The 18,823-nt window shown below is 35.0% G+C and overlaps 1 protein-coding gene and 1 pseudogene across 1 annotated transcript; both read left to right on the top strand.

The window, feature by feature from the left end:
* Positions 1-690: 690 nt before the first annotated feature.
* Positions 691-13,931, top strand: LOC135149220 (uncharacterized; the record flags this gene model as incomplete). The annotated part of the gene is given in 3 exon segments (XM_064084250.1): positions 691-828; positions 1,010-1,138; positions 13,616-13,931. Coding segments are annotated over 3 exon segments (477 nt in total), but the record flags the coding sequence as incomplete, so codon positions are not given.
* Positions 11,340-11,454, top strand: LOC135149819 (small nucleolar RNA R71; annotated as a pseudogene).
* Positions 13,932-18,823: the final 4,892 nt, after the last annotated feature.

Below are 18,823 nucleotides of genomic sequence, written 5' to 3' on the forward strand. Positions count from 1 at the left end.
CAGACCCGGTCGCGACCTATCCACCCCATATTCGGAGTCCCATACAAGTCCAAGGGCCGACACTCACCCTCTACATTGTTAGATAACTCACTTTCCGTCTCTCTATTTCCAAAGCCTGTACTCATTCTCACGCCGGAGGCGCCGCGGGGCTCAAACCCCCCTCCGGCGATGTTTTGCAGTTACCCTTCAAGCAGCTGCACCACGAGACACCTGTACACGGCGGAGAAAGTACCGGAACGGGATCTGGAATTATCAATATGTAGTTTTAGTTTTGTTCTAGGATGAAAGTTTTGTTAAGTTACCTCACCTCTATTATAAGTAAGTTGACTTACCTTCCCTATTCTCAATATCATATTCTTTGAATTCCTAGTATTTCATCAGATTATTCCTCAAGTACAATTAGTAGCAACAAGATTCCATATATAAAGCAGAGCAATTTATTTGCATGGACCTTTGCGGCACTAAAAATTGTACCTCCATATTTGACTTTGTCATTATTACGCCAGTCCTGGAGAAAAGTTGCATTTATATACACGCACACCGGAAGATTCTCATTTCTCAAGGCAGACTGATAAACAATATATTGTAGTTTACTAATTCATGTGTTTCCTCATCTTTGGTGACTTGTCTCGTGCAGGTAATAACTAATGTACTTGAACCAGTTCTTCGAAACTGTGCTGTTAATGCTGAGTCAGGTTTAAGAAGGTAGCAGAGAGTACTTTAGCTCTGCATCTAAGGGAACAACCAGTGATTGTTGCTCACAGCGAGAGCACATTTGATGGAAGCGGCATTAAAAGACTGTTATCTAACAAATTTGGACTAGACAAGGTTAGTCTTAAGTTTTTTCTCATTTTTGTGCTTAAAATTAGATACCAACCCAAGCCACTGAACAAGCAATCAAGTCCCATGAAACAACTCTATAGCTTTAACTTTTTGTTCCTAGCTAGCTCTAGCGGATGTACTAATTATGCTCTGCGTACTCCTTAACATTGATCGATCTGTTTATTAGATACTTGATGCAGCTATAAAATCTGTCCCAAAGGATCAGAGTGGGAAAATATCCAAGGAGTATCATCGCGTTGTACTCGACTTCCTGGCTCCATCTGCTGGTTTGCCACCAATTGGTGCTGTTGATCAGGTTGTTTTACCATCTCTAGGAAGAAAGTTCAAATCCACTAGCTTGCTAGGTTATCAATTATCTCTGAATTTATGTAATGATAACTAAAAAGTAACTAAATACAGTTTGAACCTCATAACAGAAGATTGGTGTTGCAGTGAAATTATGTAAAGTTCGTTCTCAGGGAAGGACTGAATACAATATTAAATCAAGTATATTACTCCTTTCTATTTAGAAGTTTAGAGAATAAATTGTGGTTTTTACTATCAACTAAATTAAACTAATAAAGCAATTAAAAGTGTGAATTAACGATGATAAAAAGCAATCCAAGAATCAGGTTTCTTTGCTGGCTACAATGAATGTCAATCAATTGTGATAAACAAGTCTCCACTCTGCTAAAAACAATCCTTCTATTGATTATAATGTTCTCTCCCAAGATACAAAATAATACCTATAACTTAATCTTGAAGTCACTCCCATGATCAATCAAAACCAACTTATAAGCTATCACGAACCAAGGATTTTCTATTTCACAACTCACCTAATAATCTCCCGATTAATTACTTGAGTTATGTCTGTCATATCATGTACAAGAAATATAAATCCTCTCCCGATTCATTATAAATCCTACAGATACAATTACAGGTTCGCGACTCCTATAACTGTGTTACGTGCTCAATGACAGATTAGCATACATAGAGAAACCACAATCTTAGATCAAACAAACATATTAAGCCAACAAATACTCCCCAATCCTCAGATTAGAGGATTAGTTACCCATAACAATTAAAGAAAACACGAATATATATATTACTGAAATCATGTCAAAAGAGTACAAGAGTGAAGAAAATACAACTTGACGAAATCTCTCGAACTTGGACTGAATCCCTTCAATCTTTGCTCAAGTTATCTCCCAAAGCTTTCTCTATCTCTCAATACACACTATTCGATACCTCTCTCTAGATACCAACCCTAATAATAATAATAATAATGTTTTTAATGGTTTTCTCGAAAAACAAATCCGATTTCCTAAAACAAGTTGGATTCTGAGACAAAATTCGTGGGCTGACTTTCAGGCCTGATTATGGACTGCTACAGCTGGATTTTGATTGATGGCCCATTTTAAACTCGTAGAAAATTTCGATATCTTCGCGTGGGCTGTTGAATCGTCTAATTCTGACGCCCGGAACTCAAGTTATGGCCCAAACAAGATTTGCTGCGCAGGTAGCCCATAAAGTCCGAATTTCCATCAAATACAAGCCCAAATAAGCTAGTTTCATCCAACTTAGGAATATTTATTTTCCTGCCATTAAACACTTAAAATCAATTAGTAATAACCCGATTATTTACAAAATACTACAATTATGGGAATAAAATCATATAAAAGCATATATAAATATATGCTCTATCAAATATCCCCACACTTAGTGTTTTGCACGTCCTCGGGCAAATAAAATAAAATTTAGCTAACACCTAATAGATATATACCACTTCCGTAGGTGATCACGGTTGCATTTGGCATATGCAACAAGCCCTTTAAACCCCTAGGCAGCCCTAGTGGACGAGTAAGGTCTCGTGAGGGCCTATAGCGAATGTACCCACAAAATTCATTTTTTTTCTGCCAAGTCTTAAGAATGCAACTAATATTAATGCAAACTAAATGAATATGCATAGATCCCAATCATGAACTTATCAACCTTGTCAACATATAATCCTCAGAATATGCAACAATCAAGGATTTCATCTATCACACATATTAGTCGTGCAACTCTTTCACTGCAAGTACGGAGTGCATCGTGTGTGCTCAACATGCTCTCTAATGAAACAAAATAGAGACCAACAAACTTCAACAGAATCTTAGCCATGAGTCGTTAATAAGAATAATGCTTAAACACTTCGTTACATTAGAGTCAACTACAGCTTAGGGTCACCAAGGAACTTCCATGCCTCTCTTATATATGCTCTTTTTTTTTTCTTTTTCTTTTTTTTTCAATATCTATTATTTGGTGTGTACATGCTCGGTCTAAGGTCGGGACGCTTCTCAGGGTAAGTGAGGTACGACCACCATAAGACTTCACCAACCAAATTGTTCACACATGCTTTAGGTGGCTTATTTGACCGTGCAATGGTTGAGATCCCTAAAGATGTATGCACTAATACCCATTTAGCGAGTGTTGGGTCAGCAATCCCAAACCATGAAAGGCTTTAGGTTACTAGGCACAAAGTCCCTTCAGACTTAATTACTCGAGTATTAATGAGCCCAACCTAGTCAATTCTACCACCATTTTTTTTTTGTGAACTTTATTGCTAATACATGTATCTTTTTTTTCTTTTTTTTTCTTTTTTTTTTAATTTTAAAAAGGCATGTATATCCCAAAGCTCCCCCTCACTTAAGAATTATAGACTCCAAGCTCAAAAGGGAATAGTCAAAATTCTACGCCCGGCTCATAGCTAAGACTCAAGAAATAAGCTAGTCTAAATCTCGCCTCTAGAACAGTTATAATGTAATTACAAGTTACCGCACAAGCAATTTCTAAGCATGCAAGACATCACATATGATCAAGATTACTAGCCAAGAAATTATGCAAATAAACTCATCATAGGAAATTGACTTGGTCGACAAACATTCATGGAATTGTGCAAATGCAAACTAAAAAGAAAATATTATAATAATAAAAATAAAAAATAAAAAAAAAATATGCATGCTAAATTAAATAACTATATGCTCTAATTTAAATGCAACTATCATGAATAGCCTAAATTTAAGACAAGGCAATATACAAATTTTTTTTTTTTTTTATTATTTCATTTTTTTTATTTTTTATTTTTTATATATATTTTTAATATAATATTATTCGCCTTGAGAACACATCCCCACACTTAAATGAGTCAATGTCCTCAATGACACAAAAACTACTCTAAAAGGAGAAGGAAGAAAACTGCCCTGATATCAAGATGCATGTTGTGAAAAATATCTCTCTAGGGAAGCAGAGATGTCGGCCAACTGTTTCTCAATCCTTTCTTGGCCTTGCCTTAGTTCCGCAATTTGCTGCTCAAGAGGTATAACTGGCTCTGCATCATGCTTCTCCGAATGTAACACATCACGTTTTGGGTGCACCCGATTTATCCCTCCAATTTTGCAATGGCGATGTAACATATGCATACCAATCACATATTCAACGTCCAGAGTTGATGCCCACTCATCCGCAACCTTTAAATTAGTCATCTTGCAATCAAACACACCCAACTTTGTAGCAATACGTGTGATAAAGCCACCAATAACAAGTGCACCTTTGGGTCGCTTTGCTTGATACAAAAATCTGGTAATCAACAAAGTCGTCCAATCAACTGGAATTTCTGCATCAAAGTAGTACAACAACGCAAGCTCACCTGCTTGAATCCTATTATTACTTTCAGCACGACCATATATAGTATATGACAGGAGTCGCAAAAAATAGCGATAACAGTAGCTCGTGATTTTTGAAGTGGTAGAATTCTGAGCTACATATCTTTCTGTTGCAGGCAATCCAGTAATCCGAAGCCAAAAAGGAGTAGCAAAATCCGATGGAAGAGGTTGTGTATCAATTAGCTTCCAACCGAACATGCTGGCTAATGTATCCTTTGTAATCTGGTGATTCTGATTTGCAATTCGGAAGGACAACAAGCCATCTTCAGTAACCATGAAAGAACTTAGAAACTCACGAGTAAGAGTGGCATAAGAAGGGTCATCCATCTTCAGTAAATCACTCCATCCGACTTTAGCAAGTTTATGCTTCAATTCTGGAATAATACCTAAGAGATCAATAGCATCCATATCTGTATATTTATTGGGGAACACCGGACGCTGTGACAATGTGGTGTATAGAGACCGTTGTGATTCACCACTAAACTTAACTGCAGGATACTTGATAATGGTGGGTTGAATTGAGTCAACCCCCAGCTTTTGTTTCTTCCGCAGAGGAGGAGTAGATGCAGTGCCACGACCCATAACTGACCAAGATATTGATAAGCGGAGCTACAATATTGAAGCCTACAAACCCTTCTTTTGCTGGCTAAATACAATCTCACAAAACTGATTCCAGAGAGGATTATGAGTTGGTAATTTCTTGAATCCAAAGAAGAGTATGAATTGGAAAATCTTCTCTTCCCTGTTTTAAAAAAATTTCTAGGTGCTGCAGGATTTAGGTTAGACACAAACACAAGATACAGGTTATATTATACAAAGCACATATAATTAGTATGAATAAAAATAATATATAAATAATAATAATAATAGATTTAATAATAATACTAATATATATCTAACAAACTTTACAATATTAGCAATATAAAATAATAATTAGCTAACAGAAATCTATTAATAAAAGAAAATATATTATTATTATAGTACAAAAGTCTATTTAATATAATATAACAGAGGACTGATATATGTTACGTACTATTGTGGTGAACAAACCGCACACTACCAGAAGCCTTTGCACCGAAGGCAGCAAAGCTGAACGCCAGGCAACAGCTTAATACATTATTCCTGGGCTTAGAAACAGCGTCGTGGGTGGCCAAGTGGTTGGCTCATCTTTAGACAATGCGGGAGGTTAAGGGTTCGAAACCCCGTGCCTCCATTATTAAACAAAAGCATACGCAGAGTATTTGTTGAGATGTTGGGCTTCCTCATTTGAGCCCACGGACTTGGCTTTCACGCATGCATTCAAAGCAAGACTGAAGAATTAAGGTGCTTTAGTCAGTAGGTTTCGCACGGTCAGCACTGTTAAAGCACGGTCGGCAGCACAATTCCATATATATTTGTCCTGGCTTTAGAAGTAATGTGGGCGCTGGCTAAGCGGTATGCGCTTGTGTAGTGAAAGTTGAGGTACAGGGTTCGAAACCCTCTGCCACCAATTATTTTTGTTAAAGCATAGGATCACATGTGGGCTGGCCTCCACACTTGGGCTGCTTCCACAACACTTGGGCCAAGGACTGGACTAGGCTTTCTGAATGGTTGCATGAGATGAAGGTGAAGAATTAAAGCCCAGTCACTTCAAAGAAAATCAAGCGTACAAGTTGTTGAGAAAATTGTGGATTTAGTCAGTAGCTCTCGCACGGAGAGCAATACTCTGCACGGTCAGCAGATATAATGTTGAAAAAAACGCATGCACCTCCAGTAGCTAATGCACGCCCAACACAAATATCACACCCCAGGCACGCACCACCAGCCATCAGTAACTTTTTCCTCATTTTTTTATTTGTTTTCTTTTCTTTTTTTTTTTTTTTCCAAAGCTATTAAAAATTATTTCTATATTCCTGCAACACTTCACAAAAATTATCAAGGCACCATGTGGTAGTTAAAAACAATAATAATAATAATAGTAATAATAATAATAATAATAATATATGTACATATATATTTCTACAATAATTCAAAAATTATATTATATAATATAATAACTAACCGAGATATTGGGTTGCCTCCCAAAAAAAAGCGCTGTCGTTAACGTCATTTAGCCGGACGCCTGTTCTGGATCAACTTGTAGGATCAGTGAGAAGATAATGATCTCCTCCTTGTGACTCTTTCCCGATCAGATATGGCTTGAGGCGCTGACCATTTACCTTAAAAATTTCTGACCCCTCTCGAGTAATTGCCATAGTACCATATGGATACACTTTGACAATTTCAAAAGGTCCAGACCATCGTGACTTGAGTTTTCCAGGAAAAAGTTTAAGTCTCGAATTAAACAAAAGAACCTTTTGTCCAACTTCGAAATTTTTCTTCTGAATATGCTTGTCATGCCACAATTTGGTCTTTTCTTTATAACTTGCAGCACTTTCATAGGATTGGAGTCTCAATTCATCGAGTTCACTGAGTTGCAGCAACCTGTTTAGTCCCGCATCTTTTAGCTCCATGTTCAAGAATCTTGTTGCCCAATATGCTTTATGCTCCAATTCTACTGGTAGATGACAAGCTTTTCCAAAAATCAACCTATAAGGAGACATTCCAATAGGTGTCTTGAAAGCTGTACGGTATGCCCATAAAGCATCATCCAGTTTTCTTGACCAATCCTTTCTAGAACTCGTCACTGTCTTCTCGAGAATTTGCTTTAACTCTCGATTTGAAATCTCCACTTGCCCACTCGTTTGAGGGTGATAAGGTGTAGCAACTTTTTGAGTCACACCATACTTTTTCAAAAGATCTTCAATCAGTTTATTGCAAAAGTGGGACCCTCCATCATTGATAATAGCTCTGGGCACTCCAAATCTTGTGAAGACATGCTTTTGTAAGAACTTTTTCACCACTCTAGCATCATTGGTAGGACTAGCAATTGCCTCCACCCATTTTGAGACGTAATCAACTCCCACCAAGATAAACTTGTTTCCATAAGATGATGGAAAGGGACCCATGAAATCTATCCCCCATACATCGAATATCTCCACCTCAAGAATAGATTGTAAAGGCATTTCATTCCGTCTCGATATGTTTCCCGTCCTTTGACATCTATCACAAATGGAAACAAAATTTCTCGCGTCTTGATACATTGAAGGCCAATAGAATCCTGATTGCCAGATTTTTGCCACTGTTTTCATGCTACTATTGTGCCCACCACACTCCAAAGCATGACAATGCTTAAGGATATTAGGAATCTCATCGTGAGGAACACATCTTCTCATAATCCCATCAGCACATTCTTTATAGAGCAGAGGTTCTTCCCAGAAGTAATGTTTCACATCAGAAAGAAATTTTTTCTTTTGTTGATGATTAAGTTCTGATGGCACAATACCTCTAACTATGTAATTGACAAAATCTGCATACCATGGTGTAGACATAGAGACAACCAAAAGTGCTTCGTCCGGAAATAGTTCATTAATAGGCATATTATCATCTACCACTCCATCGCCTTGGTCCAATCTTGAAAGATGATCAGCTACTAGATTTTCAGAGCCTTTCTTGTCTCGAATTTCAAGATCAAATTCTTGGAGTAGAAGTATCCAACGGATTAGACGAGGCTTGGCATCCTTCTTTGACATCAAGTAACGGATTGCAGCATGATCCGTATAAACAATCACTTTAGATCCCACAAGATACGATCTAAACTTGTCGAAAGCAAAAACCACAGCAAGGAGCTCTTTTTCAGTGGTAGCATAATTGACCTGTGCCTCATCAAGTGTCTTGCTCGCATAATAAATCACATGCATGCGCTTGTCCTTCTTCTGTCCCAAAACAGCACCAACAGCATAGTCACTGGCATCACACATAAGTTCAAAAGGTAAGCTCCAATCAGGGGCTGACATTATCGGTGCAGAAGTAAGCTCCTTCTTCAACCTGTTGAAAGCCACAAGACAACTCTCATCAAAAACAAATATGCTATCTTTTTCAAGTAAATTACAGAGAGGACGAGAAATTTTAGAAAAATCCTTGATAAAACGACGGTAGAAACCGGCATGTCCAAGAAAACTTCTAATCCCCTTCACAGAAGAAGGTGGGGGTAATTTCTCAATCACTTCGATTTTGGCCCTGTCCACCTCAATGCCCTTACTAGAAATCTTGTGCCCAAGCACAATGCCTTCTTTCACCATGAAGTGGCACTTCTCCCAATTAAGAACAAGGTTAGTTTCTGCACATCTCTGCAACACTTGAGAAAGATTAGTCAAACAAGTATCAAAGGAAGAACCATATACAGTGAAGTCATCCATGAAGACTTCCATGGTTTTTCCTATAAAATCAGAGAAAATAGCCGTCATAAGTCGTTGAAACGTAGACGGGCCATTACACAAACCAAAGGGTAGTCTACGATAAGCAAATGTGCCATACGGACAAGTAAAGGTTGTCTTTTCTTGATCCTCAGGAGCAATAGGAATCTGAAAATATCCTGAGAAACCATCTAGGAAATTATAATACTCATTACCTGCAAGTCTTTCTAACATTTGATCAATAAATGGGAGGGGAAAATGATCCTTGCGAGTAGCATTATTTAATTTCCTATAATCAATACAGACTCTCCAACCTGTTACAGTTCTAGTGGGAATTAATTCATTCTTTTCATTTTTCACAACAGTCATCCCACCCTTCTTAGGCACAACATGAATAGGACTAACCCATTTACTATGTGGAACAGAATATATAATACCCGCATCTAACAACTTAGTTATCTCCTTTTTTACCACATCTTGCAAGTTAGGATTTAATCTTCTTTGTCCTTCAATCACTGGTTTATGATTATCTTCTAAGTCAATCCTATGCATGCAAAGAGCGGGGCTAATTCCCTTGATATCCTGAATTGTCCAACCTATTGATGATTTAAATTTTTTAAGCACATTTAACAATTTTTCAAGTTCATCATCATCAAGTAAAGAAGATACGACCACAGGATATGTCTCATTATCACCAAGAAAAGCATATTTTAGATTAGAAGGAAGAGGTTTGAGTTCTACCTAAGGTGCCTCTGAAATTGAAAATGCCATCTCAATCATTGGCATACCTGGTTTTTGCACCTCTAATGCAAGTTTGTCCTCACCTTCTTTGTCAGTTGGAGCTTGTTCTTCTTCCTCCAAGTCTACCTCACAATTCTTCACAATCTCATCAACTATGTCAACATTGAAACATGTAGCGTCAATTGAAGGCATCTTCAGTGCTTTGTTGAGATCGAACTCAACCTTTTCATCACCAACATTCAGTGTGAGTTTCCCAGCTTTGACATCGATCGTGGTTCCAGCAGTAGCCAAAAATGGCCTTCCCAAGATTATGGGCATCTCCACATCTTCATCCATATCCAACACCACAAAATCACAAGGAATAAAGAATTTATCGACCTTGACAAGTACATCTTCTATGACTCCCAAAGGATGCTTGATTGTACGATCTGCCAACTGAAGTGAGATTCTTGTCTTCTTGAGCTCTCCAAGACCAAGCCTCTTGCAAATGGAGTATGGCATCAAACTTACACTAGCCCCCAAATCACATAAGGCTTTAATATTCTCCATCTTTCCAATAGTGCATGGTAAAGAGAAGCTTCCGGGATCTTTTAACTTTTGCGGAATTGATTTTTGAATAACTGCACTACACTCCGCATTGAGAGTAATAGTTTCCACATCTTCAAGTTTCCGCTTTCTAGACAACATCTCCTTCAAAAATTTTGCATATAATGGCATTTGTGCCAAGGCATCAGCAAAAGGAATATTTATATGCAATTGTCGAAAGGTTTGCAAGAATTTTTCATATTGTTTCTCCAACTTCTTGTTATGCAGCCTTTGTGGGAAAGGGATTGGAGGAACATATGGTTTCACTGGTACCTTTGGTGCAATTTCATCTTCTTTCTGCTCATCATTTTCCTTTTCTGAAACTTCAACCTCAGATTCAACTAGCTCGTCTTTCTTTGAAGGGGCCTTCTCATTACGTTTGACAGCCTCGACTTCGGGCAATTCTCTTCCATTCCTCAAAGTGATAGCCTTGCATTGCTCATTACCCTTCAAATCTGGTTGACTAGGTAGAGATCCTTGCTCACGAACACCAACCTTATTAGCAATTTGCCCAATTTGAACTTCCAACATCTTTTGTGATGAAGCCATCTGATCAAGCCTTGACTCCACTTTTTCAAATTTGGTCTCCATATTGGCAAAAGCTCCAGTCGTCCCTTGTATCATCTTACTGAGTGCAATTTCCCAATCAGCAGGTTCTTTCTTGTCCTTTGGTGGAGGTTGAAACTGTTGTTGATTTGGATACTGCTGACGTGGTTGGAAACCGGGAGGTTGCTGCTTCTGTGCTACATATGATGGATTAACAGCATGATTGTTGTTGTAAGAAAGATTGTTGTTGGGCCTCTGATTTGGATTGTAATAAGAATTATTCTGAACAGGCCATGATTGTCTTCCTTGGATGAAAGCTGCTTCCTCTGGAAATTGTTGTGCATGTAAGTACTGATCAGTACCAGGATCATTATACCCTTCCATTGGAGTAGAAATAGCATTGACATTTGCCCTTTGTCCACGAACCTCCTGAGTAAGAGCATCCAATTTTAGAGTGAGCAAGTTCATCATCTCAGTGTCTTGTGCTGATTTCACTGAGCTTGTACCACTAGGTGCCCAAGCATAGTTATTTGAGGCTAATTCCTCGAGAAGTGCCTTAGCTTGAGTAACAGGTGCTTTCTTAAAATTTCCTCCAGCTGCAACATCCAAACTCAGCCGAATATCAGAATTTAGAGCTCCATAGAAAGTGCTCAGAACCATCCACTCCTCGTAACCATGATGTGGACACTTTCTCAACAATGCCTTATATCTCTCCCATGCTTGATACAAGCCTTCACCTGGTTGTGCTTTGAAAGTAAGAATAATTGCTCTCATTTGCTGAGTCTTGTCAGAAGGATAATATTTGGATAAGAACTCAGTAGAAAGATTATCCCAAGTAGCTAGAGTAGCATCTGAAAGCTGTTGAAACCATTCCAAAGCTTTTCCCTTTATAGAATAAGGGAACATGTGAAGACGAATTTGATCAGCAGTAACCCCATTGATTCTGAAAGAACCACACATTTGCACGAAGCGCTCTAGATGGCGGTGTGGATCCTCTCGCTCAATGTCTCCTTCAAAAGCAGAATTGCTCACCATCTGAATAAGACTGGGATTGATGTTATATTGAGTTGCACCAATCGCAGGAGTCTTGTACATGCAATTAGCAGGATTAGGAGTCTCATGATCCTGAATGGATGACTCATTAGGAACAATAACATGGAGATTTTCGTTTGCATTATTGTTATCAGTCATCTTGGCCTCCTCTTTCTTTTTCCTTGCTTCTTGCCTTCTAACTCGAAAAGTGCGCTCGATTTCCGGATCTGGTTCGAAATTTCCAACACTTTTCGATCTACGCATATATCAGGTGTACCTGAAACGAAACACCAATGAGATAGATCTTGGAAACAAATTTAATAAAATCTAAACAATAAGAAATAATTAACCTAAACTTAATATTGCTGCCTTCCCCGGCAGCGGCGCCAATTTGTTGCAGTGAAATTATGTAAAGTTCGTTCTCAGGGAAGGACTGAATACAATATTAAATCAAGTATATTACTCCTTTCTATTTAGAAGTTTAGAGAATAAATTGTGGTTTTTACTATCAACTAAATTAAACTAATAAAGCAATTAAAAGTGTGAATTAACGATGATAAAAAGCAATCCAAGAATCAGGTTTCTTTGCTGGCTACAATGAATGTCAATCAATTGTGATAAACAAGTCTCCACTCTGCTAAAAACAATCCTTCTATTGATTATAATGTTCTCTCCCAAGATACAAAATAATACCTATAACTTAATCTTGAAGTCACTCCCATGATCAATCAAAACCAACTTATAAGCTATCACGAACCAAGGATTTTCTATTTCACAACTCACCTAATAATCTCCCGATTAATTACTTGAGTTATGTCTGTCATATCATGTACAAGAAATATAAATCCTCTCCCGATTCATTATAAATCCTACAGATACAATTACAGGTTCGCGACTCCTATAACTGTGTTACGTGCTCAATGACAGATTAGCATACATAGAGAAACCACAATCTTAGATCAAACAAACATATTAAGCCAACAAATACTCCCCAATCCTCAGATTAGAGGATTAGTTACCCATAACAATTAAAGAAAACACGAATATATATATTACTGAAATCATGTCAAAAGAGTACAAGAGTGAAGAAAATACAACTTGACGAAATCTCTCGAACTTGGACTGAATCCCTTCAATCTTTGCTCAAGTTATCTCCCAAAGCTTTCTCTATCTCTCAATACACACTATTCGATACCTCTCTCTAGATACCAACCCTAATAATAATAATAATAATGTTTTTAATGGTTTTCTCGAAAAACAAATCCGATTTCCTAAAACAAGTTGGATTCTGAGACAAAATTCGTGGGCTGACTTTCAGGCCTGATTATGGACTGCTACAGCTGGATTTTGATTGATGGCCCATTTTAAACTCGTAGAAAATTTCGATATCTTCGCGTGGGCTGTTGAATCGTCTAATTCTGACGCCCGGAACTCAAGTTATGGCCCAAACAAGATTTGCTGCGCAGGTAGCCCATAAAGTCCGAATTTCCATCAAATACAAGCCCAAATAAGCTAGTTTCATCCAACTTAGGAATATTTATTTTCCTGCCATTAAACACTTAAAATCAATTAGTAATAACCCGATTATTTACAAAATACTACAATTATGGGAATAAAATCATATAAAAGCATATATAAATATATGCTCTATCAATTGGCATATCAAACCCCAAATATTTTCTTAGTAGATTGATTAGTATACGAACAAGACTTGAGAGTTGAGTGTTTTCCAAGTCAAGACTGAACAGTTTGAGAATGTAGGTCAGCGGATGAAGTAGGGCAAATAATTTGATAATCTTGATTTCTTCTGTCTAAACTCTCCATACTTCACTTTTTGGGGTACAATTACTTCCGGGTATATATATGAAACCAGAGTGACTGATTTTGTATTGAGTGACTATAGTCTATATGCAGATTGACATGATTATCGCAGACGCCCTAAAGATGATGGATGCAGAAGATGGTAAGATTGTTAAAGAGTAAGAGTTCAACAAATTGGTGGCATAAGTATTAGGGAGTGTAATGCTCCAACTAGAGGGATATCTGGTTTCCGTATTCACAAATTCAGCTTTGCATGAGCCATTGACCGCTGCCTCTACACTCAGCTTACAACCATCTTTTTAATTAATTAATTGTTGCCAATAATGTTTAAGGGAAAGTATTGGTCTTAGGTTGACGAGTCGGGATATATGAGTTGCTTAACTTTATTACTCGAGTGAAATTAATTTGATTATCTTGCTTTATACTTTGTGTTGCCGATTATTATACAATGAAGCAGGGCTATTTTTATTTTTTATACGGGAAGAACCGTATCTGAAAACAATAGCCACCATGGATATTTCATTCAATAAAATTTACCATGCAACGTTCAGGTAGACGACCGAGACATTTAGACATCGTAAAGTATTTTATTGTTTAAATCCCATCAAAACGCTACACGATATCTAAATGTCTACAACATTAGATGAGGGACGTTACTTAAAAGAACGTTTTGTATTTTTAACCCTAACAGACAGTTGTTTTGTTTTTTTTAAGCCTAACAAAACGTCGGACAATGTAACGTTTTGACAATGTAACGTTTTGACGAATATCCCAGACGTTACATGAATTAATAAACAATAGTCGGGACCATTTCTTAATATTATGATATTCAAGACTTAATGATGGATATAGTGAGAATGGTTCCAACCACTTTTGTAATTTAATTTTTTAAACAATTAACTTTATTAAATTTGTGTCGCAGGCAGTTATCAAATAAATAAATAGTCTATATCCATATAACATCAGAACTACGAAAATACTAAAATTTAGGATCATCATATATTTTTTTATTTAATAATTTTACTTGTCATTATATTATTATGAAAAAATTTCAAGTTGATCAGCATTTTAGAATATAATGACTATCCCACCAACAGAATTGTACGGCCAACAAACTGTTCGTCTTACTTCTTAAAACTCAAACGCTATAAAAATACATTTCAATGTCTTAGTTATCTAATAAATAAATAGTCCATACTGATATTATTAACAAAATCTATATTATTACAAAATTTAATTCATGTTTTTCACATGATGGTGATAAATACGAAGAAGGTGGTGGTTAAGAAGAACTTATTAGATGATAATGTCACTCTAACTATTATCACTCTCACTAGAACAATTTTCCATATTACAACATATGATAAAAGGATCGAAAATAACACTTCATCAAAAAAATTTAATAACAAATTAATTTTAACGTTGACTTATAAATTTTTTACAATAATTATAAATTTTACAAAACATTAAAGAGCTTATAAGCCAACTTATATTTGCTGTTTGCAGAATATTTTTTCATTTCTTTAACAATTATAAACGATATAAGGATTTTACTAAAATAAAATATATCATTCTGAAATAAGTTCATATCACATATTTGAGAATAATTTTTTAAAAAAATCAAAATTTAAAATAGTTTCTAATTTCAATACATAGAAAGTTTTATATCTAGACAACAACAATGTAAAAAAGTATATTAGGAAGATGATAATGTAATCAAATAAAAAATATTATAATTATGATAAACATAAATTAAAAAAATAATTTAAATATATGCCTGACACGAGTCGTAAAGTAGTATTTCATAAGAATATACATGATATACACCGATCAACCATCATCAATAATACTACTATAATACTTCATGGCACAATAAAATCATATTTTATATCTGTCATAAATTATAAATTCTAGCGCGATTGTTAGCCAAAATGAAATTATTAACAATCTCATTGGAGAGGCTCTGAAAAATAATACTCCTTCTGTCTCGTTCAATTGTATACGTTGTTTTTGGCACGCTTTTAAAGACTTCTTTAAAGTCTCCATAATATTTTAATTTTTTTTGAAAGCGTCCTAATATTGTCTATAAATTCATTTTTTCATGAATAAAAATTTGATTTTTAAACTTTTATTCAAAACAAAAATTTTAAAAAAATATTATGTAACAATATTTTATAATAATCTCGAAATGCCTATAAAATGAACCTATACAAAATTACAAATGGCCGGGACCGCACAAGCAGTAACAATGTATGTAAATTCCGAAGTTGTAATCAGCTGATGGCGACTTAAACCAAACAGAAATGTCAAATCCGATTGCCGGCCAAACCAAACTGCTAATGCTGTTCGGAAGCGGCAACACTTGTTAAATGATCAAGGGAAAGAAAAGATTGTTTGACATTATGAACATGTAAGCGACATTATAATCCGTGTTTTTTTAATCATAATATACTCTGTACTTTTATTTTCAAAATATATATTTGTATTAATATAGAATATTATATATATATAGTTTATTTGTAATTATCTTATTAATATTTCAGCATTTTATATTAAGAATTATATAATATTATAAAACTTCCTTTTACATGATTTTAAACATAAGAAGAATAAAAATCACATTATTTTTTTTATTTCCATAAAATATCCTTGCATTTTGTTTAGAACACAAAAAGAATAGACATATTGTATTTATGAAACATTATTCTAACTGATTTAGACAATCAAGAATATGAATTCCTTGCATACTTAAAAATTATATACATACATACATATATATATATATATATATACACACACACACGTTACAAACTTACAAACACTTTTTTATTCACCCATCATATTAATCCTTAATTATAGAAAATATCCATTTTGAAAATTCTTCAAAAAACATCATATTTTTTTAAAAATAACGCGTAAATAAATCATGCATTCAACACATTTGTAACTAATTGGGGTTCATTATCGGGTGTAGAACACTAATTATCGTTATGTTGAATATATCTATAAAGATGTTTAAACTATACCTTTGGGGTTTGGTTAGGGTCTGGAAACATAAATATTAGTTATATAATACGTTTAACTTAGTTCTTACATTGAAAAATTAGTTTATATACTTCTCCAACACAATTTTAATCGATATTCAATAAAATATGTTAAAAAAATTTTGAACTCAAATTATATATGTATTGAACGCATAAAGTTTGTAAGTTTAAATCGGAAACCACACACACGTAACAAATAAAATCTAACTATTCGTATTTATAGTGTGATATTTAGAACATATAAACAATAAAAGTTTTATTCACTTACAAAAGTTATTTCTATTTTAGTTTTAATAAACCCGCTTTTATTGGTTTTACAAAAAACAACCTCTATTTTCTTTGAATATAAAAAAATTAAAATTTTATTCTATATTTAAATATTATACATAAATATTTTTTATTATTATGTATAATCTCAACCGTTAAACAAACAATAATATGAAATTGTCATATATGTGATCCGTAATATATCAAACAATCATACCAAACAACTAAATTATACTTATTTTTTATATATAAGGATATAATTTTGATATTATGATCTCACCGTTCCGAAATGATCACTTTTGTGAAAAGTGTTAGTAAAAATCATGTTTCAAATACATTTTCAATATCAACCAATGTTTAATTTTGTGTTAAAAGTCACAATCCTCCTCTTCTCTCTCTCAAAACCCTAGCCTCCCTAGCCTCCGTCAAAGATTTTTGAAGGGGCTTCCATCAGTTTTCACTGGTGGAAAGCCCCGATTCCCTTTTTTTTCCTGTTTTCTTGTTTTGAAATCTTATTTCTCATTCAATAAGTTCCCAATTTATTTGGGTTTTGTTAGTCTCTCCTTCTTGTGAGAGTTGGTTTGTTTTGTGTTTGGTGTGTTTTGATGTTTTTCATGACCGAGGTTATAGATCGGCATGATTTTCATGGGTTTGATTCAGATTTGAAGGTTATCATGGGATCACATCTATGGTCGATTGTTCAGAACACTCAGGTGAAAACCAATCAGATGGAAACAAGTGTGTATATTCAAATTAGGGGTGATCAGAAAACCGCCCAAACCGCATAAACCGCCCGCACCGCACTAAACCGCACCACAAAACGCGGTTTTTAATTTTCGTGGTGCGTTTGCGGTTTGAATTTTTCACAAACCGCGTGGTGCGGTGCGGGTTGCGGTTTGACATATTAGTAGTGCGGTTCAAACCGCACCGCACCGCGATATTATAATATATATATATATATATATATATATATATATATATATATATATATATATATATATATATATATATATATATATATATTAGTGATTGTCAAATAAAATTATATTGTATACAAATATATTATTTATAATTATGTTATATATATTTGTTAAATCTCTTCAAATAATAGTTAATTATTATTTTATCAATCTCGCATTACTATTATACCAAATTTGTATGAAATGATTATATTATTATAATATGTCTCTTTGTAGTTAGTACACGTATTTATTATCATATATACACTTTTGTTTATGTTTTTTAGTAGTAGCTTTAGTTTTGAAATAATAAATATCATATAAATTTATTACAAGAAAAGATTTCAATTATTGTATATTTAAATTTTATTTCGAACTTCAACTGAAAATATATATTTTTAAGCATACAAACCGCACAAACCGCACCGCACCACACCGCATTTTTGTGGTGCGGTTTACGCGGTTTTTATGCTAGCGTGGTGCGGTTGCGGTTTGAGTTTCCAACCAAACCGCATGCGCGGTTTGGTTCGCGGTTTTAGCGAAAAACCGCACCGCCCGCACCGCGATCACCCCTAATTCAAATCATCTTCAAATCGCTCAGTTGCCTCTCCAAGAAGGAAGGATTCAACAGCGATATTTTTCAGCGTCTGTCCAATTTTGATTGTATTTGTAGATGCCGTATGGCTTTTAATTAATGACTTGATTCCTTTTTATCAAAAAAAAAAAATATCAACCAATGTTAAAGAAGAACTTAATAAGCGACCGAAATAACCAGTAAAACTAGAAAAAGTTATAACCGACCACTTATTTTTTTTTTTAAAGTAACCGACCACTTATTATAATTTATAAAGAAAAGATGATATGATTCGGTTAAAATATAATGGATTTGATAAGTTGCTGTTAGTAGGAAACTATTAGTTCCCTTGAATTTGTTATTTTATTTACTTGAGCGAGTCAATCTGAGCAGCCTTGTATCACCCTCCAAATGGAAAGATAAAAAATGATACTCTTAATTAGTAGGCCATCTAGAT

This window comes from Daucus carota, chromosome 9, assembly GCF_001625215.2.
Source record: "Daucus carota subsp. sativus chromosome 9, DH1 v3.0, whole genome shotgun sequence".
Taxonomy (NCBI): Eukaryota; Viridiplantae; Streptophyta; class Magnoliopsida; order Apiales; family Apiaceae; genus Daucus; species Daucus carota.